At 37.2% G+C, this 26,185-nt stretch overlaps 2 protein-coding genes across 3 annotated transcripts in view; one reads left to right on the forward strand and one right to left on the reverse strand.

Annotated features, from left to right (window-relative positions):
• Positions 1 to 19,486, forward strand: part of cc2d2a (coiled-coil and C2 domain containing 2A) — a 28,756-nt gene extending 9,270 nt beyond the window's left edge. For both annotated transcript variants that reach the window (XM_051096281.1, XM_051096282.1), the window contains 23 exons: positions 27 to 183; positions 320 to 570; positions 1,994 to 2,171; positions 2,251 to 2,404; positions 2,489 to 2,636; positions 2,727 to 2,865; positions 3,018 to 3,221; positions 4,504 to 4,596; positions 4,981 to 5,072; positions 10,315 to 10,482; positions 10,562 to 10,667; positions 10,767 to 10,876; positions 12,323 to 12,419; positions 12,526 to 12,624; positions 12,790 to 12,966; positions 15,720 to 15,923; positions 16,015 to 16,104; positions 16,186 to 16,299; positions 16,447 to 16,581; positions 18,244 to 18,366; positions 18,554 to 18,612; positions 18,689 to 18,866; positions 19,292 to 19,486. In XM_051096281.1, the coding sequence (XP_050952238.1) occupies positions 27 to 183; positions 320 to 570; positions 1,994 to 2,171; positions 2,251 to 2,404; positions 2,489 to 2,636; positions 2,727 to 2,865; positions 3,018 to 3,221; positions 4,504 to 4,596; positions 4,981 to 5,072; positions 10,315 to 10,482; positions 10,562 to 10,667; positions 10,767 to 10,876; positions 12,323 to 12,419; positions 12,526 to 12,624; positions 12,790 to 12,966; positions 15,720 to 15,923; positions 16,015 to 16,104; positions 16,186 to 16,299; positions 16,447 to 16,581; positions 18,244 to 18,366; positions 18,554 to 18,612; positions 18,689 to 18,866; positions 19,292 to 19,480 (3,265 nt within the window). In that variant the 3' untranslated portion in view covers positions 19,481 to 19,486. The remainder of the gene's footprint in view (positions 1 to 26; positions 184 to 319; positions 571 to 1,993; positions 2,172 to 2,250; positions 2,405 to 2,488; positions 2,637 to 2,726; positions 2,866 to 3,017; positions 3,222 to 4,503; positions 4,597 to 4,980; positions 5,073 to 10,314; positions 10,483 to 10,561; positions 10,668 to 10,766; positions 10,877 to 12,322; positions 12,420 to 12,525; positions 12,625 to 12,789; positions 12,967 to 15,719; positions 15,924 to 16,014; positions 16,105 to 16,185; positions 16,300 to 16,446; positions 16,582 to 18,243; positions 18,367 to 18,553; positions 18,613 to 18,688; positions 18,867 to 19,291) is intronic.
• Positions 1 to 26,185, reverse strand: part of snai1b (snail family zinc finger 1b) — a 478,512-nt gene that overhangs the window by 139,716 nt on the left and 312,611 nt on the right. The gene's annotated exons all lie outside the window — the stretch shown is intronic.

Genomic DNA, 26,185 nt, shown 5'->3' on the forward strand with positions numbered 1-26,185 from the left:
CTTCGTTTCATGAGTGACTTTTGCAGGGAGAAGGTGGACAGAGAGCAGGACGAGCAGGAGTTTGAGAATGACTTCATGGCAGAGGTGTCAGAGCTGCAGGCGGAGGCAGAGGAAGACTATCAGAGGAAGTTGAGCGAATACAGGAGACAACATGAGGAATGGAAATCCTGGAAGAGAAAACAGGTACTACTACTGTAACTGTAATTTAAAGTAATCTTGTCTCTTTGTCGCTTCAAATGATCAGTGTCTTAAAAACTACTGATGCATTCATAATCCTGTTTGAAACCAGATGTTCACAACATGTTTTTGACTCCCTCAGAAAGCTTTGAAGAAAAAGCAGAAAAAGAAAAGACAGCAGGAGGAGGAGGAGGAAGAGGAGGATAAGGAGAGTGAGGAAGAGCTGGGTGAGGAGCCAGAGAAGCCAGAACCTCCAGAGAAACCAGACATGGGCGACCTGGAGGAGCAAGTGCAGGAGAAGGCTGCTAGGATCCGCAGGAAACCTGGAGAACCGGTTCTGATTCCAGAACTTACCGTCTCCGGGCCCGTCACCCCCAATGAGCAGTGCCCACGGTGAATGACACACACAATGTTACACTTACCTCAGACCTTCAGGAAGTGACTGTTTTTAAAAAATTAAATGCGTAACAGTTGCTTATAAAGGGATAGTTGCATTGCTGTCTGTGCAGGTTCAGAAAGCTCTCATATTTAAAAAAAAATCTTAATTTGTGTTCCTAAGATGAACAAAGGTCATACGAGTTTGGAACGACATGACGGTGAGTAATTAATGACAGAATTTTCATTTTTGGGTGAACTATCCCTGTAAGGTTAGTGATTTGACCAGAACCCTTAAGGCCGGGACACACCATCTAGCAGTGACCAAAGCAGTCGGTTTTGTTTGCCTCACGTCGGCAGCACCTGGACCAAAAAGCTGCACATGAACACACTGTACAGACTACAGCCGACTGCAAACTTGCATGTGCGTCAGGGTTGCCAGGATTTCACAACCCGCCCAATTGCTACTCAAAACTAGCCCATTCGTGTTTCGAGGGGGGTCTCCACTAAAAAAATGTGTAGTTGTATTTCAGGGGCTAAATATGATGTTAATGGGATCCCTTCAATTAGCTTTTCAGCTCAGTGTATGAGAAGACAAAAAGAAGTGAGGAAAGTAAACAAGCAGTGAAGTCAGGAGTACACACAAAAAGGACGTATTCAGAAGAAGAGACGTTACAAATCCATTGGTTAGCAGTTGGTTTGCAGTCCTAGTTCTGTTGTGGGTTTCCATTTTTGAATGACGAATATAGACTACAGCCACCTGCTGGTATGGAGAGTTATATTGTCTCACACTAGTTGACCGTTGGCAGGTGTTTTTGTGGTGTTTTCAAGCTGAAGTTTTTGGACATTATGCAAGTAACATGAGGCAGCACCACAGTCGACTTTGAAGGGGACATAGAATATTTTTTTTGACTTTTTTAGTGTTTTTTTTTTTTTTTTTGTTTGTTTCTTGGTGTGTCTGCCAGCTCAGAAAAGCTTACGTCATCCAGCAAGCCGTTTCAATTTGCAGCCCATTTCTAAGTAGATGGTTAGCTATTTTAATAAGGCTACCTCCAAGCCAAATACGGAGTGCTAGGCAGCAATTCACGTGTCTTGTGTCAACACGTGCCATGGAAGAAGCATCATTTGAAGAGACATGCACCGAAACAAGTCACTGTAAGCAGAGCTGTTTTTGGCAAGGTAAAAAGGGTGTTGTATTACATGACCATTAAGGAATTTTAACCAAAGTATATTGCAGACATTTCATGAATTCCCTGAAGAATCAGACCAGACCAGATTTTGATTGTTGCTAGCTGTTTGATGTTGGTTTGGTGGGTCCTTGAAACTTGTGCTCTGGAAACCACATCACACCACTTTCTGGAAACACCCTGACTTTTGTCTGGATAAACACTCATATTTTCTCCAGAAAATGTACACATTTAGTTTTTGTATGTCTTTCTAGTGCCGAGTTTGCTCGTAGAGAGGATGTGGCCAAACGAGCGCTCTTCATCAAGGTCCTGTATAACGATAAAGAAGTTTCCAGAACAGACAGTCGAACCCTCAACATGGATTTCAGAGTTCACTTTGGTCAGATCTTTAACCTGAAGATAGTGAACTGGCCAGAAAGCATCAAACTCCAGGTATGGTTGTGTTATGTGTGCATATTTGCATTGCCATTTGTCTGTATGCGTCTGAGACATTCTGGATGTTGTGTTGCAGGTGTTTGAGAGTGTCGGCTCATCCTCTTCCCAGCTGGCTGAGGTGTGTGTGCCGGTTCCAGAATCATCCGTCCTGACCGGCAGCGCACCGTTTGAGGAGATGGAGTTTAGCAGCAACCAAAGAGTCACATTCAACCACGAGGGGGTCGGCAGTGGTAAACACCTGTTTAAACCATCCTATTTTTTTATGCATTACAGTCATGAGTCATGAAATATCTTGGTTTATATCTTGTTTGTAGGTGTTCCGTTCTCTTTCGAGGCTGATGGTACTAACACGCAGACTCTGCTGACGTCAGGGAAGCTCTCCTGCTGCATGTCGTGGGCCTTAGGGGAAAATGACGTCCCCCTCGCTCCCCCATCCAGTCAGCCCGGAGGGGGTATGTACAGGTCAGACAGCCAAATTGAGATCCAGCCCTCCATCAGCGCATTATTTTCAGAGTTGTGCTGGCTAAGATCCACTGTTTTCTCTCTCTTCAGTGGTCTTAGGCAGATGGACGCTATAGCATGCATTGGAGCATCTGGGCTGAACGACATGAAGAAATTAGGGAAGTGGGCGGCTGAGTATCGCCTCGATCCCAATGATCCTAACAATGCTTCCATCATGCAGCTACTCTCGGTACATTTCCCAGAATTCTCTATTTTGGTAAATGATTGAAATATGCATTTTTGTCATTGTAAAAAAAAAAAGACTACTCACCACCACAGTAGAGAATACCAATAAGACTCTGGTATTCTAGTATTTTGATGTCTCTCTCTTTGTCTCTGTAGGTGGTGAGTGGTGGAGACGTAGCGGTGCCTGAATATTTCCGCCTAGAGCAGCTTCAGGAGGAGTTTAATTTCTTGAGCGATGAAGAGCTGCAGCGCTCCCGCCGCTTCCGTCTCCTGAGGCTGCGGAGTCAGGAGGTGCCAGAGTTCCGTCACTTTAAATGCGTTCCCTCTATGGAGCGGGAGATATCTGAAAAACTGTTCCAGGTGAGATCACTTAACCTCTGTAAAAAATGTCTGTTATAACAGACATGCTAAACTTCTGGGAAACAACGATCAGTGCAGGCGGTGGGTGTCCTGACTTGATGAATTGCCAAGGATTTCAAAATAAAACATAAGACTGTCCAGGCGTGAGTCAAGAATTGCATTCCAAGACAGAAAAAAAAGTAAATTCTTAGAATTTATTATAACACCACCTAGTGTCGAACTGTTGTCTGTGCAAGACATTTTCACGACAAGAAGCCAAGGCTTCTATTCACAAAACATCTTAAGGCTAAAAGTAGCTCATAACTTGCAGATTTAGGAGAAAATCATAAAAATAATAGGCATGTCAATGCTAAATTGTAGCTTTAAAGGGGTGCTATTATGCTTTTTCACTTTTTGAACTTTAGTCAGTGTGTGGTGTGTATCTTTGGGCATAAAAAAGATCTACAAAGTTACAAATCTCAAAGTCCACTCCAAAGGGAGATATTTTATTTTTAAAAAATACCTTTTCAAGAACTACAACGAACGGCTCCTTTGGACTACAACGTTTGTTTTCTGCATGCAATGATGTCACAACATGGTCCATTAGAATATCATTCTAACATTCTATCATTCTTCATTAAACCCAGAACTATTCAAGCCTTATGTGCCAGGCTGGGAGAGGTGTATTGTAATAAAGTAAATTATGTTAAAAATAATGCGTTTTTCGAACCACCAAACATGAAAGCATGTTCTAGTACACCCCCAAAACAAAATTAAGACTTTGTAAAACAGCATAATAGTACCCATTTAAGAGTTTTAGCATTTTAGCACTAAAACTAGCCCCTAAATCTGTGAAATGTTACAGTAAAGACCTAAATTCTTTGTGATTTTTCTAATGAGAAAAGTGATTTTCGATCTGTTTGACACTTTTGTCATGAAATTTGGTACAAAGTGATGAGCCATGATCTAGCTTTGCTTGCAAAGGCTGAAATGCTCCTTTTATACCCAAACATGATATCCTCACCTTTTTCAGTTTCACCTGCTTACTGTGAACTGTTTCAAAACAGTTTCATTTGGATATTCTATAACCTTTTCACTTTTATTTTGCCTCTGTCCCAACTTTTTTGGAGTGTGTACAGCCATGAAAATCTAAATTTGGTTATATTTACAAAATAAAATCAAAAAGTTGGAATGAACAGGTAACATTGATTTGATGGCATTTCATGAAACGTCCCAGCTTTTCTGGAACTGGGGCTGTATGTGTAAGTATAAACAGCTGTATTGTATAATAATCTTGTTTCAGGATTATGAGAAGAGACTAAAGGAGGGCGAAATCATTGATACCAAAGAACACATTGATGCACATCGAGCCCTTGTGGCTAAATATCTGCAAAGAGTGAGTGATAATTGATATTTAGCGATAGAATAACTTTCTTACTTACACTACCATTAAAAAGTTTTAAATCTATGCGATTTTTGTTTTAAATGTTTTTGAAAGAAGTCTCTTCTGTTCAACAAGACTGCATTTATTTGATCAAAACACAGTAAAATGTAACATTTTTTTATTTATTTATTTATTATTTTTTTTGGAGTTTATTTTAAAAGTAAATCTTTTGTAAGATTATTCAGTTTTGGTCAATTTAATGCATCCTTACTGATCCTAAATTTCTTTTTCTGTTTTAATTATATAAAGACAGTGGACAGTTATGTGAGTTAAGATGAATGTGGTATGTGTGGACTCTTGCAAAAGGGCACTTAAAAGTTTGTCTCTCTGTCTCAGGTGCGGGAGTCAGTCATTAATCGTTTCCTCATAGCGAAGCATCATTTCATCCTGTCTGATGTAGTTTCGGAGGATGAGGTTCCCAGCATCGGGTAAGTAGCTCTATTGATGATCTAATTCACTTCTGCAAACTTTAAATAGAGGCTTTCTGAAAAGAGAAGTTCACTTTGGGAATAGAAATTTTCTGATAATTTACTCACCCACATGTAGGGCTGCAAAACGATTAGTCACGATTAATCAATTCAAAATAAAATTGTATGCTTACATACTATATTTGAGTGTACTGTGTAAATTTATTATGTATATACAAATACACACACATATATATTTAAAAAAAAAGTGTATGTGTTGTATGTATTTGTATGTAAACAATATAATTTGTATTATATATAAATATAAATATTTAACATGTAAATCTAACATACAGTGCCCTCCACAAATTTTGGCACCCTTGGTAAATATGAGCAAAGGCAGCTGTGGAAATAAATCTGCATTGTTTGCATGTTTAGATCTTTCATTAAAAAAAAATCACAACATTCTAATATTTTCTAATGGGGGGGTGGGTGGGTGCTTGAATCTCATTATGTTTAAGTTTCAGTTTTTAAAATAAGCTACAATAAAAAATCAACTTTTTCATGATATTCTAATTTTTTGAGATGCACCTGTACGTGTATGTATTTCTATATACATAATACATTTACACAGTACACACACATATAGTATTTAAGCATAAACGTTTATTTTGAATTGATTAAATGCAACTTATCGTTTCGCAGCCCTACCCCCATGTGATCCAAGATGTTCGTGTCTTTCTGTCTTCAGCTGAAACGAAATGAAGGTTTTTAAAGGGGTCATCGGATGCCCATTTTCCACAAGTTGATATGATTCTTTAGGGTCTTAATGAAAAGTCTCTAATATACTTTGATTAAAAATTCTCAATGGTTTTGTAAAACAGCACCCTTTTTACCTTGACAAAATCAGCTCTGCAAAAATCATACAATTCTAAGGCGTTGTTCCTTTAAATGCAAATGTTCTCTGCTCACCCCGCCCCCGGACGCTCTTGTTTACATTAGCCACATTTAGCCGCGTTTAGCCGCTAAACTTGCTAACTACCACGTTATAAGGAAAGGTGATCGCAAACATTCATAAAAAAACGCTTATACTCACTTCTGCTGTAAGTGAAGCTGGATCACGAATGATTTGTGCGAACATAGACGGATATATGTAGATCGGGAGGCGCATTCCATTCGCAAACAAACGTAATCTACTGCATCTTCAGTGGCTCAGATGTCGGGAGTAAATGACGACCACTATGTTCATTATTACATCCAGCAACACAACACCTCAATCGCTCAATCAGAGATATTCTTGTCTAACTTACATCCCTGCTCCGGCATCAAAACATGGAAAGTTACTGGACTGTTACAGCTGATCTGAGGTAAAACGCTCATGTCAATCAACTATCGTGGGAGCGGCCTCTGTGGGTGTGACGCCACACCGACAGGCATCTGAGAACAGCTCGATATTATTTTTACAGATTAATTAAAAACCACTGCATGGATTTTTATCATTATAGGGTAGATTTGTACATGCACTGCCAACACACATTAATGTTCAAACAACATGAAAAAGTGAACTTAAAGAATTTTAAAGAAAACAATCTAAGATTTTCTCTATATAGTAGACTTCAATGGGATCAACAGGTTGAAGGTCCAAACTGCAGTTTCAATGTAGCTTCAAAAGGCTCTACAAGATCCTAGCTGAGGAATTAGGGTCTTATCTAGTGAAATGATCTGTCATTTTCTAAAAAAAAAAAGATTTTTTTAAAAGAAATACTTTTTAACCACAAATCCTAAGTTTGCCCCAGCCCACCCTCACACATTACGTAATCACGTTGGAAAGGCCACGAGTGACATAGGAAGAAGTACCGACCCAGTGTTTACAAAGCGAATGGGTAAAGAAACTCAGATGACCTTTACAAAAAAGGTAAAACAATGATTTTGAAGTTAGAGGAGAAAATGAGATTTTCATCCTATCCTACATATTTACACAGATGAAGAACCAACTGTGCGTGATCTTTCCAGTGTGATTGCGTAATGCGTGAAGTCGTACAGTTTTGCTAGAGGATTAGAAAAATCCTCTAATGTTTTCCTCAAAAACCTTCATTCTTTGTGACTGAAGACAGAAAGACATGAACGTCTTGGATCACATGGGGGTGAGTAAATTATCAGGATTTTTTTTATTCTGAAAGTGAACTAATGCTTAAAGGCATCCTCATCATCTTCTAGAGGTCATATTCAGATAAGGTCTCGTACACATGCTCGCCCAGCTGACCCAGTAACAAATGCTGACTCTTTTTTTTTGTTTGAAGCTAAATTCAGTTCGTGTCCATCTCATGTTCCTGTGTACATTTATTGATGATTACATAGAAGATTAGTATGTTTGATGGCAGTTTATGGTGTTCATGCCATTAGCAGTCTTTGCTTTAGTGACTGGTTTGACTGCAGAGAACAGTTATATTTTAGAGAAGGTTTTATCAAATCTTAGCTCAGTATAAAGTGATCTTTATTTGACAGCTCCTGTCTTTTATTTCTCTTTTTTCTCTTGTATGTTTGTATATTCAGTGGTCCAGGTGCTGGGTATGTTCTGAGGATTTTTCTGTTCTGTTTTCAGTCTCACGTATTCCTTTATTTTTCCCGTGTTCCTCCCCCTCTGACCTTTGTGTTCATGAGGTGCCATTCTCTGTAGAGTTAGTCACTGTAAAGTGTGTGTGTGTGTTAATGTGGAGATCACACACTCAGAGTGTTTGTGTGTTTGATCTGCTGGTGAGTACTGACAGTGTATGTTTAGAGCAACTATGTATTTATGTACTCACCCTCATGTTATTACAAACCCATACGACTTTATTTCCTTTGTGGAACACTAAGGGGGATGTTTAGCTGAATGTTCATGCTGCTCTTTTCCATACAATGAATACAGATGTGTGAGGAACAAACTCAAAGATAATCTTCTCCTCCGCTTTAGCTTCCACAGCCATGGTGATATTCAGAACAGCAGCATGGTCATGAGTGTATTGCTTTTATACAACAGTTTGATAAACAAAAAGTTAATATTGAGTAACTTGTATTTTAAGGGCAGTATTGCTAGTTGCTTGGCTCCACCAACAAAAGTACTTCCAAACACATTTAAAGCAGTCGGTGGTGGTTTATTCCTGAATGAATACGTTTTTCAGACAAATAAGTTGAGTACACACTCTAAAAATGCTGGGTTAAAAACAACCCAACGCTGGGTAAATATTGGACAGAACACATGCTGGCTTAAATGTTTTTACCTGACATGCGGGCTTATTTTATTTAAGTCAACTGTTGTTTAAAAAATTATTATATTGCTGGTTTAAAATGGACTGGAACTTATAAAAACACACAGAATTACTAGAGGCCACAGCAAAAATCAAAAGATGAGCATTTGTTATTAAGCAAGAACACATGGACAAAATACAAGACAAAATTAAATTTATTTGAGTGAATACAGCATAGCTTACAACAGGGGTGTCAAACTCAGTTCCTGGGGGGCCGCAGCCCTGCAGAGTTTAGATGCAACCCTAATTAAACACATCTGATGCAACTAGTGAAGTCCTTCTGGCTTAATTGAAAACTGCATAGCGTGTGTGTTGGAGCAAAACTCTGCAGGGCTGCGGCCCTCTAGGAACTGAGTTTGACACCCCTGGCTTACAATATTACAGGGGTGTGACGAGACGCTTATCCCACGAGATGAGATGAGACGAGACACGAGACTGGGTTCACGAGAACGAGACGAGATTTTTAAACTTTTCTTAAGAAATCCTCAGTGATGAAATATATAGGGAAAATAGTCTTTTATTCAACTGAAAAAGACAAAATGCAAAAAAATGTAGGTGCATTTTTAACTTTATGAAATTAAACTTCCATTTTAATGAATTATATGCAGTAATAACATTTAAACAAGAGCTTCATGATTCTGGATAAATTGAAAATCGCAGTTGTTTTTAATAAACTGGAAACCATGATTCTGGAGAAAAAAAGATTAGTAACTAAACTAAACACTATTCATTGCTTAAGTCTTTTAAAAACATATTCATTTAAACAAAACAAAACAAAAAAACATACATTTAAACTCGTTTAACAAGCATTTTAGACATTAAAAAATGTAATATTTAAAAGTAGCATTTTGATTAATTTTAATCCTTTGTAATCGCTTTTTACTGAAATATTGCTAATTCTCGTGCCAGTGTGTCACTGAAATCTGAGCCAGTGAAGGGCCGCTGTTCGCCAGGGGAAGTACAAACTTCAGACTGTGGCTTTACATTTCACTCGTAGCTGAAAGATGCCATGACTCCAAAAACTGCCCATAAACAAACAGTACTGACATTAGAGAACATATTTTAACGTCAAATTAAATTAAACTCAGTACTATAATGAATAAAATCCATTTATTTTATGCAAAGCAAAAGGCGTTTCCATCATGCAAAGTGACCGCTGCTAACGCAGCTGACTGCGATCTCGTCGTTGTGTTGCGTTGCGTAAAATAACACCCAGCAGTTGGGTAGAAAAAAATAACCCAGTAGCTTAGTTACAGAAAAACTTTCCAGCACCTGGGTAAAAAATAACTATAAAAAATAACCCAATAAAATAACCCAACAAGTTGAACCAAGCATTTGGGTTAAAAAAAATGGTAACACTTTATTTTACAGTTTCTTAACTAGTTGCTTATTAACATGCATATTACTAGAATATAAGCCATTTATTAGTACTGATTAAGCACATATTAATGCCTTATTCTACATGACCTTATTATACATCCCTAATCTTACCTTCCTAATCCTAACTTATTATAAAAGGCCTTTTCACAGCCTTTCCTTTATAACCTGTTGTTACACTCAGTACATAAATTGATAAATCATGGATGTAGTGACCAAGTCACTTATTTAGTTCCAGAATGAATCAGTTTTTTGAATGAATTGTTTGAGTGAATGATTCAGTTGACTCACAAAAAGTTGCCATCTACTGGTGTAATAATGTACAGAAAGTGTCACTGATGAATCTCTATGACTAATCACTAATGCACTGACTGACAGTCCGTCAGAAATGTGTTCAACATCAACATCTGTTAGTAGATGCGTGTTTGTGTGTGTTCAGGATAAAAATAGAAACTGTAAATAAATGCGTTGTATGTGAGGCCGATAAAGTCCTGTCCCAGTGTCTATTGTTCTTGTTGAACATTAACTCAAATCCCTTACTAATACTGCAGTGTGTTATGGGAAATCTCCACACTGACTCTCAAATGACACTCTTTCAGGGTGTTAGGCTGGAACCTGTTTAAACTGGCCGAGCCCAAACGCCCCCTGAAGCCTCGCAGGAAGGAGAGGAAGAAGGTGACGGCACAGAACCTCTCAGACGGAGACATCAAACTCCTGGTCAATATCATTAGAGGATACGACATCCCCGTCCGCAGACCTTACGCCAGGTACCTGTACATACAAGTTGACCAATGAGAAGACACTAAAAGATTACTTTCTCTCATGTATTTTTTGCTGTATTTTCAGCAAACCCCCTGCGTCGGCTAAGTCTGGGCGATCGTTCGCAGAGCCGTTTGCAGCTCCTGTGTCGTCTCAGACAGCCCAACAGGGCAGCGAGTGGCCCTTCGGACAGGTAACAGCACGACTCCATCACTGCACCTTATCTGTACCTTTTCCTGTAATAATACTTGACTGTAACTGTATGTATTCATGTACTGTATGTGTGCTGTAGCCTCTGATCAGGCCATTTGTGGAGGTGTCTTTCCAGCGCTCAGTGCTTCAGACGTCTACCGCTGAGGGGCCAAACCCCTGCTGGAATGAGGAGATTGTTCTGCCATTCAGGTCAGACTAAAAGCTACAGCACTGATGTGAAAAGCCAGTATAACTTCATAAACTCTACATGTCATTACAGCTCTGTTCCTCACCTGAGTGAACTCTATTGCTGCCTACTGCCTACACAGGCAGCTGTCTTCAAAACTGAAACACCTTATAAGTGGCTTATATGAAATGCTGCATGTAGGGAGTGACATAGGTAAAATTGGAGGAGTATCATTTTTTCTTTATTATTCTCCGGCAGTTGAATGATGCAATTTTTTAAGTATAATATTGATTACTTTTATATGTTATATACTTTTATACTTAATTATTCTTGATATTCTCCAGTATTAAATTAGAGTTAATATTTTTAATATATATTTGCATAAATAATATTTTATTTCTATTGACAAAATATCAATTTTAATTTTGTCTTGATGTTTAAAAATATTTGTAAAAATAAATGTACAATTATGTTTTTTTATTAATGCTGATAAATTATAATTACATTTGAATAAGAATAAATGTTTATAATATATATTTATATCAATAATATTATTTTTTTTGTCAAAATATAACTGCTTTTTTTATCTGCATTGTTAAATTAAGCATTAATAATAATAAAAAAAAGAGACCATTTTAAAATGTACATTAATAATAGTATGTATTTATTTCTGCTAAAAATTAGTTTCTTCTAATTTAGTTTTTGTTTGTTTGTTTGTTTGTTTTTAAATTGAGCTTGTCATAGTAAATTCTGGGATATGAGGCAGCATAACAATTTGGCCAAAAATTAGATGTCTTAAGGGTGTGTTCACACTTGTCATGTTTGGTTCAATTAAAACAAACCCTAGTGCAATTGCTCTGTTAATGTGGTTCGTTTGAACCTGAAACCGCTAAAAGGATGAGTCTCGGTCCACTTCCAAATTAACTCTGGTGTGGTTCGAAATGATAGATGAACGCAATACGGACCAAATACTTCTAAACTAACCAAAAACAGGAAGTAATGACAAGATGCGATGCTATGCAACATGATTTCACGAAGGGAACAAGCGGTGAATCCAAAACAAAATGAAGAGACGGCAAACGTGGACCAACGAGGAGGTAAAGTGCCTTTTATAAGCTCTTTGTGAGTTCGCAGGTTCGCAGGACCAGATGTATCATTTTCCTTTTTGGTCCAGACCAAATTAACCAAACGAATCGAACTGCAAGTGTGAAAACACCCTTAAAAGACAGCATAATGTTCCTGCCTAACGTTTAGAACAGCCTTCATGTTACGAGTGCACCTTTGATTACTTTGAGTATTTTAAAATGCTATCTTGGTGGGCAGCTCACTAGGTTTTGATATAATGCTCAAATAAGTTATAAAAACTATAACTACACACACCTTATCAACCTTAATCACAAATGTTATTATTTTCACATTGAGTTTCAGTATTTGCATGGTGTGAATCAGCCGTTTCCCCTTTATCTCAGTGCTCCAAATGGAGATTACAGCTCCACCAGTCTGCAGTCGGTTAGAGATGAGGTCTTCATCAACATCTTCGATGAGGTCCTCTATGATGTAGTGGAGGTGAGAAACATTCAGATGTGTCTCTGATGTGCTATGGCCAATTTCCAGAGTCATTTATACTTCCTCATGCGACGATGACCTGACCTGTCTGCTTTAACTCGGTCAGGATGAGCGTGAGAGAGGCAACACCATTCACACCCGCATAGAGCGGCACTGGCTCGGCTCTATCAAGATTCCCTTCAGCACCATCTACCTGCAGTCACGGGCAAGATACCAAACACTAACACTACAGAGCACATGACACTTTATACTTTTGTACCAGTTTTCATGTATGCTCTAAAATAAACCTGATTGGCTGACTGAATACATCTCTTTTAAATTTGATTGTCTGGTTTATTTCAGTAAAGCTGATTGATTGTGATCTGTTTAGATTGATGGGACGTTTAAGGTGTCCACTCCTCCAGTGCTGCTGGGATACAGTAAGGAGCGCAGTTTGGGCAGTGAAGGTGGATATGACGCCATCCGCAGCCTGAGTGAAGGAACCTTCCTCAGCCTCTTCATCACCATTGAACCCCAGCTGGTTCCTGGAGAAACCATCAGAGAAAAGGTACAGCAGCCTAATCTGCATTATCATCAAGTGTTGTGTGATGTCAAAAAAAAAAAAAAATATTTTCGTAAAACTAAGAATTTTATTATTTTTTGTTCAATATCATTTCTTCTTCTTTGTCTCTCTGTTTTTTACTGCTTTTAATAGATGAAGGAACTAAAGGTAACATATTTAGAGTCTGAATCATGTTTATTTACAGTCTATGGGGCAAAGCATAAACATTAAAATACACACATTTTTTCAAAATATCACCAAAATGCTTAAATATGTGTTAGCATCATGCCAGTGTGATGAAATTGATTACTAACCCTTCCTTAAGCCAGGAAACTGGGACATTTACACGATACACAGAAAGGATGCCAGAAAGATGCAAAGGACTGTTTACATGGAGAAAAATCTGCTGACAATAACCTAGAACTGTCTACAAGGGCAATATAAAAAATTTATAGCTTAAATTAAATGCATTTGAAGTGGAAGAATGACTAAAAGTGCTTTAACAAAAACACAACATTTCTGTTGTCTGGCCAGAATGTCTTGCCCCGCAGACTTCAGTTGTGTGTGAGTGTATTACTGTAAACATGATTTTTGTTGTTTTCACAAATGGAGAAATGAGTCAAAGTGAATTTCTGTGGTAATCAACAGCATCTGAGAGCATCACAGAGCTTAAAGGAGAAGTTCACTTCCAGAACAACAATTTACAGATAATGTACTCACCCCCTTGTTATCCAAAATGTTCTTGTCTTTCTTTCTTCAGTCGTAAAGAAATTGTGTTTTTCTCCATATAATGGACTGATATGGTGCCCCGAGGTTGAACTTCCAAAATGCAGTTTAAATGCGGCTTCAAACGATCCCAAATGCGGTTGTAAACAATCCCAGCCGAGGAAGAAGGGTCTTATCTAACAAAACAATCTGTTATTTTCACAAAAAATAGTACAATTTATATACTTTTTAATGTCAAACGCTCGTCTTGTCTTACTCTGCCTGAACTGTTTTTGTTCCAGCTCATGACAGTTGAGGTATGTTGAAAAACCCCCATCTCATGTTCTCCCTCAACTTCAAAATCGTCCTATATCGCTGTTTTACCTTTTTTGTTAAGGGTGTTTGATCTTCTTTGCATGTTCACTTTGCAAAGACTGTGTCGGTACTTCTGCAGCGATGTAGGATGATTTTGAAATGATTTTTGAAGTTGAGGGAGAAAATACAATTGGAGTTTTTCGACATACCCTAACTGTCTTGAGCCAGAATACACAGAGTTCAGGGAGAACAAGACAAGACGAGCGTTTGGGATTAAAATGTATTTAAATTGTATTTTTTTTATGAAAATAACTGATTGTTTCGCTAGATAAGACCCTTCTTCCTCGGCTGGGATCGTTTAGAGCCCTTTGAAGCTGCATTTAAACTGCATTTTGGAAGTTCAAAATCGGGGCACTGTATCAGTCCATTATATGGAGAAAAATGTTTTCCTCAAAAAACATAAGGAAAGAAAGACATGAACATTTTGGATGACAAGGGGGTGAGTACATTATATGTGAATTGTTGTTCTGGAAGTGGACTTCTCCCTTAAGTTGTATTACTTGTAGCTTAACCCAAGTCATTCCTGAAAGTGAAGTCTGTATAGTGGAGTTTTATTTAGATAAGCAAAGCTGGGCTCACGCTACAGGATTTTTAGCCCGATTTCCCCCTCCCGAGAATTGGAGCAAAAATCTTGTCGAGCACCTCGATCGGTCCCGATGTTCGGCACGGATTATCTGGTAAAGTGAGACGTTCACAGATCTAATCTTGCGCCTCCCAATCTGCTCTCACACAAATCGGGGCCACCCTGATCATATCAAACATGTTTGATGTTCAGGATTTTAAATCGGGATGATCACGGCTATGATTACATCAGTACTTTCACAACAGTCAATGCACGACCGCAAAACAGCTGCTGTAGAGTAAATGGATAGTGGAGATAGAGGAAACTGCTTCTTATGTTTTTGTAGTAACACTGTCTGTATAATATGTTGAAAACATACCACAACCGCACAGAGCAAGGAAAGCTCTGGAGTGAAATCGTCTCAGTTTTCCACATTGCATTGCACAGTGCATAAAGCTGCTAGCATGCTAACTAACAGTTGTAAACATTAGTTGCTGAAATGACAATCTGTTGCATAAGATCACGTGAGGCGCTCCCTCCATCATGATAATCTTAATAATATCTTGTAGTGTGTGATGCGCCACAATTTTCAAATCTAAGAAGATAATCTGCAAAGATTCTCCTCATGCATGCGCTGCAACCAGATTTCATAATCGGTTAGGATTTTAAAAATCCTGTAGTGTGAGCCCCGCTTAAGACCTCTTGGAAGTTTAATAGCTCTCCATGTCCAATTTATTTGTTTTTCAGTAAAGAAATGAATACTTTTATTCAGCAAGTGTGTATTAAATTGATCAAAAGTGACGTAACAACATTTATGTTACAAAAAAAATAAATTCTGTTCTTTTGAACCTTATTTATCAAAGAATCCTGATAAATGTACCATGGTTTACACAAAAATATAAAGCAACATCTGTTTTTATTGTATTTTAATCAATTAATGCCTTGGTGAGAATAAAAGACTTCTTTCAAATAGAATAAAAAACCTTATTGAGCCCAAACCTTTACTGTACCAAAGATTAGCTACATTATTTATTAAAATACTTGGGCAATTTCAAAATAGCTGTAAAATCAATCTAAAATTACTGTTACATGACCTATGACCTCTCTCTCCTCTTAGTTTGACTCTCAGGAAGCTGAGCGTTTGTTGATAGCGAGTGAAGTCTTTGAGAAGGAGGCGAGTCGGCGTTTCCTTGACCGGCCCTGTCTGACCACCGTCATCGACATCAACGGCAAAACCGTGTTCGTCACGCGCTTCATCCGGCCTCTGAACCCCCCGCAGGAGCTGCTGGACGCTTTCCCAAATGGCACTCAGGAGACCACGGTCCGTGCACACACTGTTAGGACACCGTCTCATCTGTGTCTCTCATTTTGTGTTGTCATTCTGCTCATCCTCTCATTCTGTCTCTCCTCAGGAGTTGGTTGCGCGGTATGTGTCGCTCATTCCTTCTCTTCCAGACAGCGTGTCTTTTGCAGGGGTTTGTGACTTATGGAGCACATGCGATGTGAGTAAACATGGATGTTTCTCTTTTTTGTTTGTGTGAGTATTTGTGATATATACGCTGATTTGATTTATGGTGTTTTAGCAATTCCTAACGCTGCTAGCTGGAGATGAGGAGGAGCATGCTGTGTTACTCTGTAACTACTTCCTGTCGATGGGGAAAAGGGCGTGGCTTATCATAGGCATCGCCGTTCCTGAGGTGAGTGACAAGATTCTTAGCCAATCACACATCAGTAAGACTGAAAGTGGCAAATCACAAATCTCTGTTGGTGAGATTATAAAAACAAATCTGAAAACACTAGTTTATATTGTTTTATGCCTGCATGGGTTTGTTTCATTGTTTTAGGGCCCTACAGCATACGTTTTGACATATGAGCAAAACCGCTATCTGATCTGGAATCCCAGCACTGGGCAGCACTACGGACAATATGACACATTCTGCCCCCTACAGACCATCGGCTGCTTGATCAACTCAGACAATGTTAGTAAACACACATGCCAAAAAAAAAAAAAACAGATCACATCTATCATAATTGACTATTTGTGCAAAAGTACACCAGTCAAAAGTAGGGATGCACAATAGTATCGGACGATAATGGCTTTAAATGTAAATATCAGCATCGGCCTGATATGAAAAATTCTGCTGATATGTCTTGCCAATATAAGGAATAACTCACGTGTGTTCAGGGTTTGCTAACGATTAGATCTCGTCAGCAGTGTAGCTCATTCTCAAGCAAAGTTTTGAATAATGATTAGATTCACTGTTTTGGATCACTGCATGTAATCTGTGAATGCACATACAGAATGAGGCCTTCGGTGTGCGATAAAGTAAACCATAACAGTATGTGCAGCGGTAGCAGCAACAACCTCATCCCGGTCCTAATGCCTGTTCGGTAAGGAGTTTTAATTCCGTAGGGGGCGCTGTTGGCCTACTTCTAATAAAATCAAAATACTCCAATAGCATTTAGACTGTATTTCTGATTAAATAAAGCAGTAATTGATGTCATAAAAGTATGTTTTGATTTAAAGGCCAGAAGCTATAGCTTATATGAAATAAAAAAAAAAAAATCACAAACATGACACTTTAAATAATTATATATATACAGATTTATTCATTAATGTGTAATATGTTGTATTTTTTAAACAAATTATGAGCTCTAAAAGATTTTCTGAATTTTTACAACTCTTTTGCTTTAGACCATCTACAAATGTTAAATCTTAAAATAAAATGTTAAGGTTACCGCTGCATCTCCCTAAAAAGAAAAAAAAAAAAAAAAAAGATTTATATAAATTTTATTTATAGTTATTTTCATAGCTTCATTGCACTGTGATTATAACTTCATTATTGTTTATTTAATTCTAACAAATAAGTTCTTGTTAAAAACAAACCAAAATTTAAATATTTTGCTTATAATTTCCACACAGGAGAGACTTGGTGTTGTTTCCATACAAAAGGAAATATATTGGATATCGGCAAAACCCAATATTGTGCATCCCTAGTCAAAAGTTTAGAATATATATGATTTTTGTGTTTTTGGAACGTTATTCTCACCAAGGCTAAATTTATTTGATCGAAACGACAGTAAAAACAGTAATTTTCTGAAATATTATTACAATTTAAAATAACTGTTTTCTATTTGAATATATTGTACAATGTCAGCATCATTACTCCAGTCTTCACTGTCACATGATCCTTGAGAAATCAGTCTAATATGCTGATTTGCTGCTCAATAAATATTTCTGATAGTCAATGTTGAAAACAGTTGTGCTGCTTCATATTTTTGAAACTGTGATTCACTACCATTTGAAAGGTTTTTAAGTTTAATAAAAAAAAGAAATACATTTATATTTCCAAAGTGGCAATAAAGTCTTTTATAATGTTACAAAAGACATTTTATTCATCAAATAACATATCACGGTTTCCACATAAATGTGAAGCAGCACAAATTGTTTTTACTTTATTTTTACATTAAAATAAATGCAGCCTTGTTGAGCATAAGACATTTTTTCAATTATGATTTTTCAAAAGTAGTTATGTGTCTGTGAACAAAAACACAATTTCTGGCAAAGCTTGGCATTTATTTTATGTGATACGATAAAAAAAAGGGTGATTGATTTGTATATCTGTGTCCATGTGTCTCAGGTTTGGTTTAATATCCAGCCGTACGCTGCACCTGTGAGAATGACTTTTGACGTCTCTAAGCCAAATCTCTGGAAACCGTTTTTCTCACGAGCGTTTCCTGATCCCGGCCTCTCTAGTGTGCAGGTGAGGACGGCTCCACCAATCACAGGCCTTGATTTAACAAGGTCACCCTTTAAGTGAACCCAGCTGAAATATCTCAGTGATTCTGCTGGGTCTTAAAATGACTTTCTGAAGTAAAGAAATCTATAGCCGTTTCTTGCAGTTTTGTGCCAAACTGTTGTCAGAATTGATTTTGAGTCATGTTTTTCAGCCGGAGGCGCTGGTTTACAGACGCACGGACAGAGCAGCTGCTGTCGAGTTACAAGACAGGTTAGTTGAAGAAGTATTTTTTTAATCAAAAACATTTAAGTACACATCTGATGGCATCCTATGAACTGTGATGTAGGATAGAGAAGGTTTTGAGGGAGAAGATCATGGAATGGCGTCCGCGTCACCCCACGCGCTGGAACCGCTACTGCATCTCTACGTTACGCCAGTTCCTGCCAAAATTAGAGCTGAGCGGAGGACGAGAGGTGGCTGAGGAACATCGCCTCGAGCTGCAAAGCCTTCTGGGAGAATACAGGGTGAGCCTTCTGCTAGAAATGACACTTTATACACGCTAATAGCCTGACATGATGAACAGATGTCAGCTAATTTGGCTGTTTGTAGGTCATTGTAAGGGCCAGACATGCTCACTGAGATGTTAATAAATGGTTTAGCAAATTTTCAAGCATCTTTGCATTGTAACAATGTCAGTAGTATATGTAAATGAGTCATTTGTGCTGTTTTTCCATGTTACCTGCACCCAGATCTACCAGTTTGTAGTAAAAACTACAGATCATACTTCCAGCTGGAAGTCAGTCTGACCCCAGTACATTAGAGTTTTCCAAAAGGAAACTCTATAGCCCTTGTTCTCGTAAAATACTGCATAGGCAGCCAGATTGTATTAGCCTATCTAGTCAGCAGTGAATCACCCCTTTAGTGTTGTTTTCTCACTGTTCTGTTTCAGATATCTGGGTTTCCCCTGCACCTTCCTTTCTCAGAGATTCGGCCAATCATTGAAGCTGTTCACAGTACAGGGGTTCATAAGGTCGAAGCCCCAAATGTAGAGTTTGCCCTGGCGGTCTACGTGCACCCATATCCTGGTAACGTGCTCTCTGTTTGGGTCTACATCGCCTCCCTGGTCAGTGCACACTAGAGCACAGCAGAACAACACCAGCAATAGACTTCTTGATATGCTTCATATCACATGAAAATGTCATATTTTATGTAGATGTTTGATTTTGTAAAGCTCTTGTGCCTGTCGGTGTGTTTTAACACTCTAGTACTACTAGTTCACTTATTTATTTTTACAGAAACTAAGTCTATAATGTTTTTTGTAAATGTGTACATTTTCAGCTTTTATACATTTAATTCTGTATATTTTTCATGGTTGTGCTCAATCAAGAGGTTTGAAATACTTTTAAACTATTTTAATTACACAAGACTTCTCAAGTTCAAGCGTCATGTTTTTTTCCTTTTGGTTCAAGTTGTCAAGTTTTTTTTTTTTTTTTTTTTTTTTTTTTAAATTAAATCTCACAAAACACCAAAATTCATGTTCATGTTCGTGATTTTATAATAGGAAAAAAACTCATTTTATATAGCAAAATAAAAAATATAAAGACAGTACCAAGTACACATTACAAACTGTAGCTTTAGAAAGAAACATTTTATTTGATTCAACATAAAATTTATTACACATAAACATTTAGGCTGCAATGGCCTAACGTGAACTATAGAATAAAAAAAGATATTTTGAGAAACATATCTGTTTTTTTTTGTTCATATCTTGAAAGTCATGGTAACCAAAACAACTTTGTTACCAACAGTCTTCAGAATACTTTCTTTTACGTTCCACAAAAGAAAGGTTTGAAACGACATGAGGGTGAGTAAATGATGACAGAATTTAATTCTTTTTTGGCTGAACTACTTTTTTTAAATGATATGGTACTCTAAATAAGAAACTAAATCTGCCAGTAGGTGGCAGTAATTGTCTTTATGAGTCATTCACTCATTCGATTCGATTCATTCAAACAGCTGATTCATTCAGGAATGAAGTAAATGGCTCTCTTTATGAATGGGCCTTTAAATCATTGATTTACACAATTCGTTCAAAATGTGGATTCATTCAGACACTAAACACAGCTGTGTTGCTCGGAGACATGCACTAATTCTGCTATGGCTTCAAAGGTAATATGTTCTCTGCAAAATTGAGCAAAAACACATAGTATAATGTTTAAAATATAACACAATATTAAATTCTTATTTACCGAACTGCTGTATAAAAGCACATTTAAGCTTGTGATAGGTTGGGACAAAATCAGCACTCGTGTGATAATGCTCGAGCTGCTGGTGTGATATTGTGTGATACATGACATATATGAATATGAGATAAAACACATACAGGGGCATTTTTTGCACCAATACCTTGAAGTGTGTTAACTGCGTTAAAATATTTTTAATCACATTATTTTTTTGTAACTAATTAAGTTAACAATTTAAACTGACAGCTTTTTCTCTTTCGTAATATATTTTAAAATGTGTAATTTAATCCTGTAAGCAAAGCTGAATTTTCGTCATCATTACTCAAGTCTTCAGTGTCACATGATCCTTCAGAAATCAATCTAATATGATGATTTGCTGCTCAAGAAACACTCAATGTTGAAAACAGTTGTGCTGCTTCATATTTTTGTAGAAACCATGATACAGGATATTTTTTTTTCTTCAGAATTCTTTGGTAAATAAAACATTCAAAACAGCATTTATTTAAAATAGAAATATTTTGTAACGTCTTTACTGACAATTTCAATCAATTAATGCATCCTTGCTGAATAAAACTATTAAGTTAAAAAAAATTGAATAATTTAATTGAATAAAAAAATTTTGTTTGTAACTTATTTAAAAAACTGAAACTTTCATATATATTATGGTCTTGACGACAATCACTGACACCCTGCACAAAGAGGATAAATCACAGAAGGTCATTACTAAAAGGGGTGGCTGTTTACAGAGTGCTGTATCAAAGCATATTAAATGCAAAGTTGATTGGAGCAACAGGGATGACTGCAAGCTTGAGAAAACTGTCAAGCAAAGCCGATTCAAACAATTGGGAGAGCTTCACAAGGAGTGGAATGAAGCTGGAGTCAGTGCATCAAGAGTCACCATGCTCAGACGTCTTCAGGTAAAGGGCTACCAAGCCACTTCTGAAACAGAAATAACGTCAGAAGCATCTTACCTGGGCTAAGGTGAAAATGAACTGGACTGTTGCTCAGTGGTCCTCAGTGGTCCTTTTTTCAGATAAAAGTAAATTTTGCATTTCATGTTGAAATCATGGTCCCAGAGTTTGGAGGAGGACTGAAGAGGCACAGAATCCAACCAGCTTGAAGTCTAGTGTAAAGTTTCCGAACTCAGTGATGATTTAGGGTGTCGTGACATCTGCTGGTGTTGGTCTACTGTGTTTTATCAAGTCCAAAGTCAATGCAGCTGTCTAATGGGAGATTTGGGAGGACTATATGCGTCCATCTGCTGACAAGCTTTATGGAGATGCTGATTTCCTTTTCCAGCAGGACTTTAGCACCAAACACTTCCAAGTGGTTTGCTGACCATGATATTACTGTGCTTTATCGGCCATCCAACATGCCTGACCTGAACCCCTTAGAGAATCAATGGGATATTTTCAAAAGAAAGATGAGAAACAGTCGATACAACAATATTCAGACGAGCTGAAGGTTCAGTAGTGCCTCAGCAGTGCCACAGGCTGATCGCTTACATGCCACACTTCACTGATGCTGTAATTCGTGCTAGGAGCAAATCATTTCCTGTAATTTGTGCTGCTGACCAAGTATTGAATGCATAAATGAACACACTTTAAAGATCTTGAACTTTTCTGTTTTGCAAATCCATTCTTTGATTGATCTTAGGAAATATTCTAATATTCTGAGATATTGGATTTTTGACTTTCTGAGCTGTAATTAGAGCTGTTTTCATCGCTAATCATCAAAATTAAAACAAAAAAACTGTTTTACTTTACTTGTTATGAATCTAGAATATATGAAAGTTTTAGTTTTTGAAATAAATAAATAATAAATTAACTTTTTATATGATATTCAAATTTTTTGAGATGCACCATATATATATATATATATATTGCAAGTGTTGTTTTTCAAACCCACTACTAAATTGAAACAGCTGAATAATGAAGCGTGTTTAAATGTTGAATACACAATATTATAGTGTTGCATAATAAACCAGAAGATCCTTCTGTTCTCTGTTTTGCATGTGAGATTGTAATTCTGTAGGGAGACTTTAGCACTGCGAAGATGTTATCACTCTGTGTGAATGATGTATTTATCCAGCTCAGACAGACTGAAGCAGATCTATCAGATCTGTCAGCAGTTATAAGCTCTATTTGGTTTGAGTCTTGTGTTGGGACATGTGTGGTCTTGCAGGTGTTTTTGAGGATGTTAGTGTGAGTATGTTGATTTCAGACATCTGTCCCTTCACCCTTGTTATGAAGAGTAATCAAACTGTGTGAACTTCCTGATCACAGTTAAACAGCAAGAGACTTCACTCTGTAGCAGGTGTGTTAGCCACATCTTTTTCCTAGTTGAAATTCATTATACATTATACATCATCTTCTTCAAAATGATAAAACCATCGTTACTGAAATATGACACTCAAATGATTGCGACTTGACTAAAATGACAGGTTCTTTAGAAGAATCTGCAGAGCTGTAGGTGCTACACACAATCAGAAACAGCACAGGCTTTCACCATTGACCTTTTCCTGTATTGCTTAGGCATAATTGTGTTTGTCCTTCTTTCTCTTTATTACATCAGTGAGTAATATGTGTTGTTTATAAATTTACGGCTGACCTTAGAAAATGCAGACCAAGTTGTTTTTTCCGTGAGAAGGACATTTTGATTAAGTCACAGTGTTTTCATACACAATGAGCTCTTTACTCTCAGATGATCATGGAACATTTGATTCCTTGTTATAGAAGCTCTTTGAAGTTGTTTGAAATGTTTTTCGAACCAAAGCTGACCTTTGTAGAGCTGTAGAGCTGCTTTAATGTGCTGTAATTTTTCTTTTCTGTATGAAACATAAAAGCACATAAAAATGCTGTAAATGGAAGCACAAGAACATGCAAAGATCACCAGATAAATGTCTAGAGATATCAAGCATTGCATTGCAGTTTTTACTAGGTTACCACTAGATGGCTCCTCTTCATCATATGGGTTTAGTTTTTCAGCTCAGAACTGTTTCACTTGCTAAAGGCCATGACTGCTGATCACAGCTGTATCAGATCAGGCTGCAAACACCAGACACATGACCCACCTTCATGATGAGAGGAACGATTACAGCAATGAATGAAAAAATTATTAGTTAAAGCTGTATGACCAAAAATGGTTTTAGAGTAGTGACAGTTTTAGGTCAGAGCTTTTAAATTTCAAACACACAGATGGATGAAATAAGCACTCTTTTCCATGCATATCACGCACATTGTAAAAACATTGTAAAACTAATGCATACAAGTTGCAGAACATCTGTTGTTAATGACCTTAAAAACTTAAATGTTCAAAATGTAGGGTACAATGGGGCTAAAGGTGCCCTGGGGTAAAAGCCTTTGATATTATTTTCCTTTAAGCCATTAGATGGCAGAAAAACGTGGTGTAGCACTTTCCAAAACATCCGCTTTTCAAGATGCACATGCAAATTTGTCTGATCTTTGACGTGATCGCAGGCAGCAGCACAAAGTTGATTATGAGAATCGCTTAAGTATATTTTGAGACAAAGGTCTACTTAATGACTTTCAGTTTTGTTTAAAATAATTAAAGTAACAGTTTTTACATAATGAAAGAATATGTAAAAGTATGGTACTTGGGGTAAAAAGTGCCCTTTCTATTGGAGCAAAAAGGCACAATAATTAACATGATAATTAATATAAGTTTGACTTTTCCATTTGTTGACATAACATTGTCAGATTCTATGGGATCTTTTAAAATCTACGTTTTAAAATTATTTTATTTCTGTATTTTAAAATATATGTTTTACATTAACATATTTTAATGACAGTATATTTATTGAACAAAAAATTATTTTATCAAAATAAGCAGAAAATAATAGACTTTGCTAAAGTGATTGTTTTGAACAAGTATTAACATTATTACAAATAATTTTGCCAAAATATATATTTTTTTATCAATACTGTGTGCCTTTTACCCCCTGATTGCCACCTCATACATTTATAAGATTTTGAAACAAAATGAACGACTTGTTGCCCTGTAAATGTTCAGTACAAATGTATATATTTTTCTGCAATCATACACACTGGGCGCAGAGAAAATCGCATTTTCTTAGGGTGTGCCTTTAGGCCCGTTGTACCCTATGCACTACAATATATAGTATATAATGCTGTATAATACCTTTTTTTTTTTTTTAGGAATTTTTATACTTTTATTTAGCAAGAATGCATAAAATTGATCTAATGTGACATGAAGTCAAAAAATCATTTTCAAATAAATGCTTTTTTTAAATCTGAAAAAAAGTATCAGTTTCCTGAACAATTTGAAGCAGCACAACTGTTTTCAACATTGATAATGATAAGAATAATTTCTGATCAGCCAATCAGTATATTAGAATGATTTCTGAAGGACCATGTGAGACTTAAAACTGGAGTAATGATGCTGAAAATTCAGCTTTGATCACAGCAATCAATGACATGTTTAAATCAATTTAAACAGAAAACAATCTGCAATAATATTTCACAATATTACTCAATGTGCTAATTTTGTTCAAATAAAGGCAGCCTTGGTGAGCATAAAATACTTTTTCAGAAACATTAAAAAAACATTTTGAGTCCAGACTTTTACTGGTCGTATACATTTTTTAAATATTGAATGTCAACATGTTTGCCACTCATGTTGCTTCAGATTGCTAACTCTCATTCAAAATAACTCCTGGTTAGACTCTGGGTTTTGAACTGTAAAGTGCTGCATGACATTTCCGTAGAGGCTCGGGCACATTGTTCCCTGGCATCTGATCAAACACAGCATTATGAAAATGAAATAACTCTGTTGCTGTCATTATTCTGCTATAAGAACAGCAGCCCTGCTTTCTTTCATGTCTGTTTGGACACAAATAAGTGCACTGTTGATGGTGACTGCATGTTATTTCCCTCAGGAATGTACAAATGTAGCGTCTAGACATTTATGTCAGCGAGATGAGTATGAAACCATGGCAAAAACAGCCTCTGGGTGGAGTATTGTTGTAATGACATGGATACACCACATACATACTGAGCGTATTGTAGCCATACAGAAAGAATCTGCAACATCTTTGATTTTTCCACACTGATTTTAAGGAAAAAATATATTGCACAAAGAATGTGAACTTGGTTAAATGTGTTCATGTAGATTTAATTCAGACCCCAAAACAGGCAACTTTATGTTTATTATATAGACATTTGATAATCAGTTCCACTGAGAGCCAGTTAGGGGCAGCAGTGAGCTACAGTTATAAACGCCATATGCAGCACTGCAGTTCTTTATATTAATTCATTTGAATGCTGCTGCTGTGTTTGCATGAATGTGTGTGAATGTCATTCCATCAGACGGCTGGGTGTGTGTGTGAGGTTGTAGATTATCCTGCCGAAGGCGTCATTGAGATGTTGCGGTCATGCGTGAAGTCAGATGGTGAAAGCCGGCATTGTGTGAGTCCAGCCTGAAACTTTGACTTTAAATCTGGGCTTGAGGAGGAACAAACTTGCCCTGAAGAGAGCGTGTTTCTCTGCTGAGTGCTATGGTCGGGTCACGCTGGAGATGACCGGGCTCTACACCACAGCAAACCGTGACGAGAGAGATAA

The sequence above is a fragment of the Labeo rohita genome, chromosome 23, assembly GCF_022985175.1.
Source record: "Labeo rohita strain BAU-BD-2019 chromosome 23, IGBB_LRoh.1.0, whole genome shotgun sequence".
Classification (NCBI taxonomy): domain Eukaryota; kingdom Metazoa; phylum Chordata; class Actinopteri; order Cypriniformes; family Cyprinidae; genus Labeo; species Labeo rohita.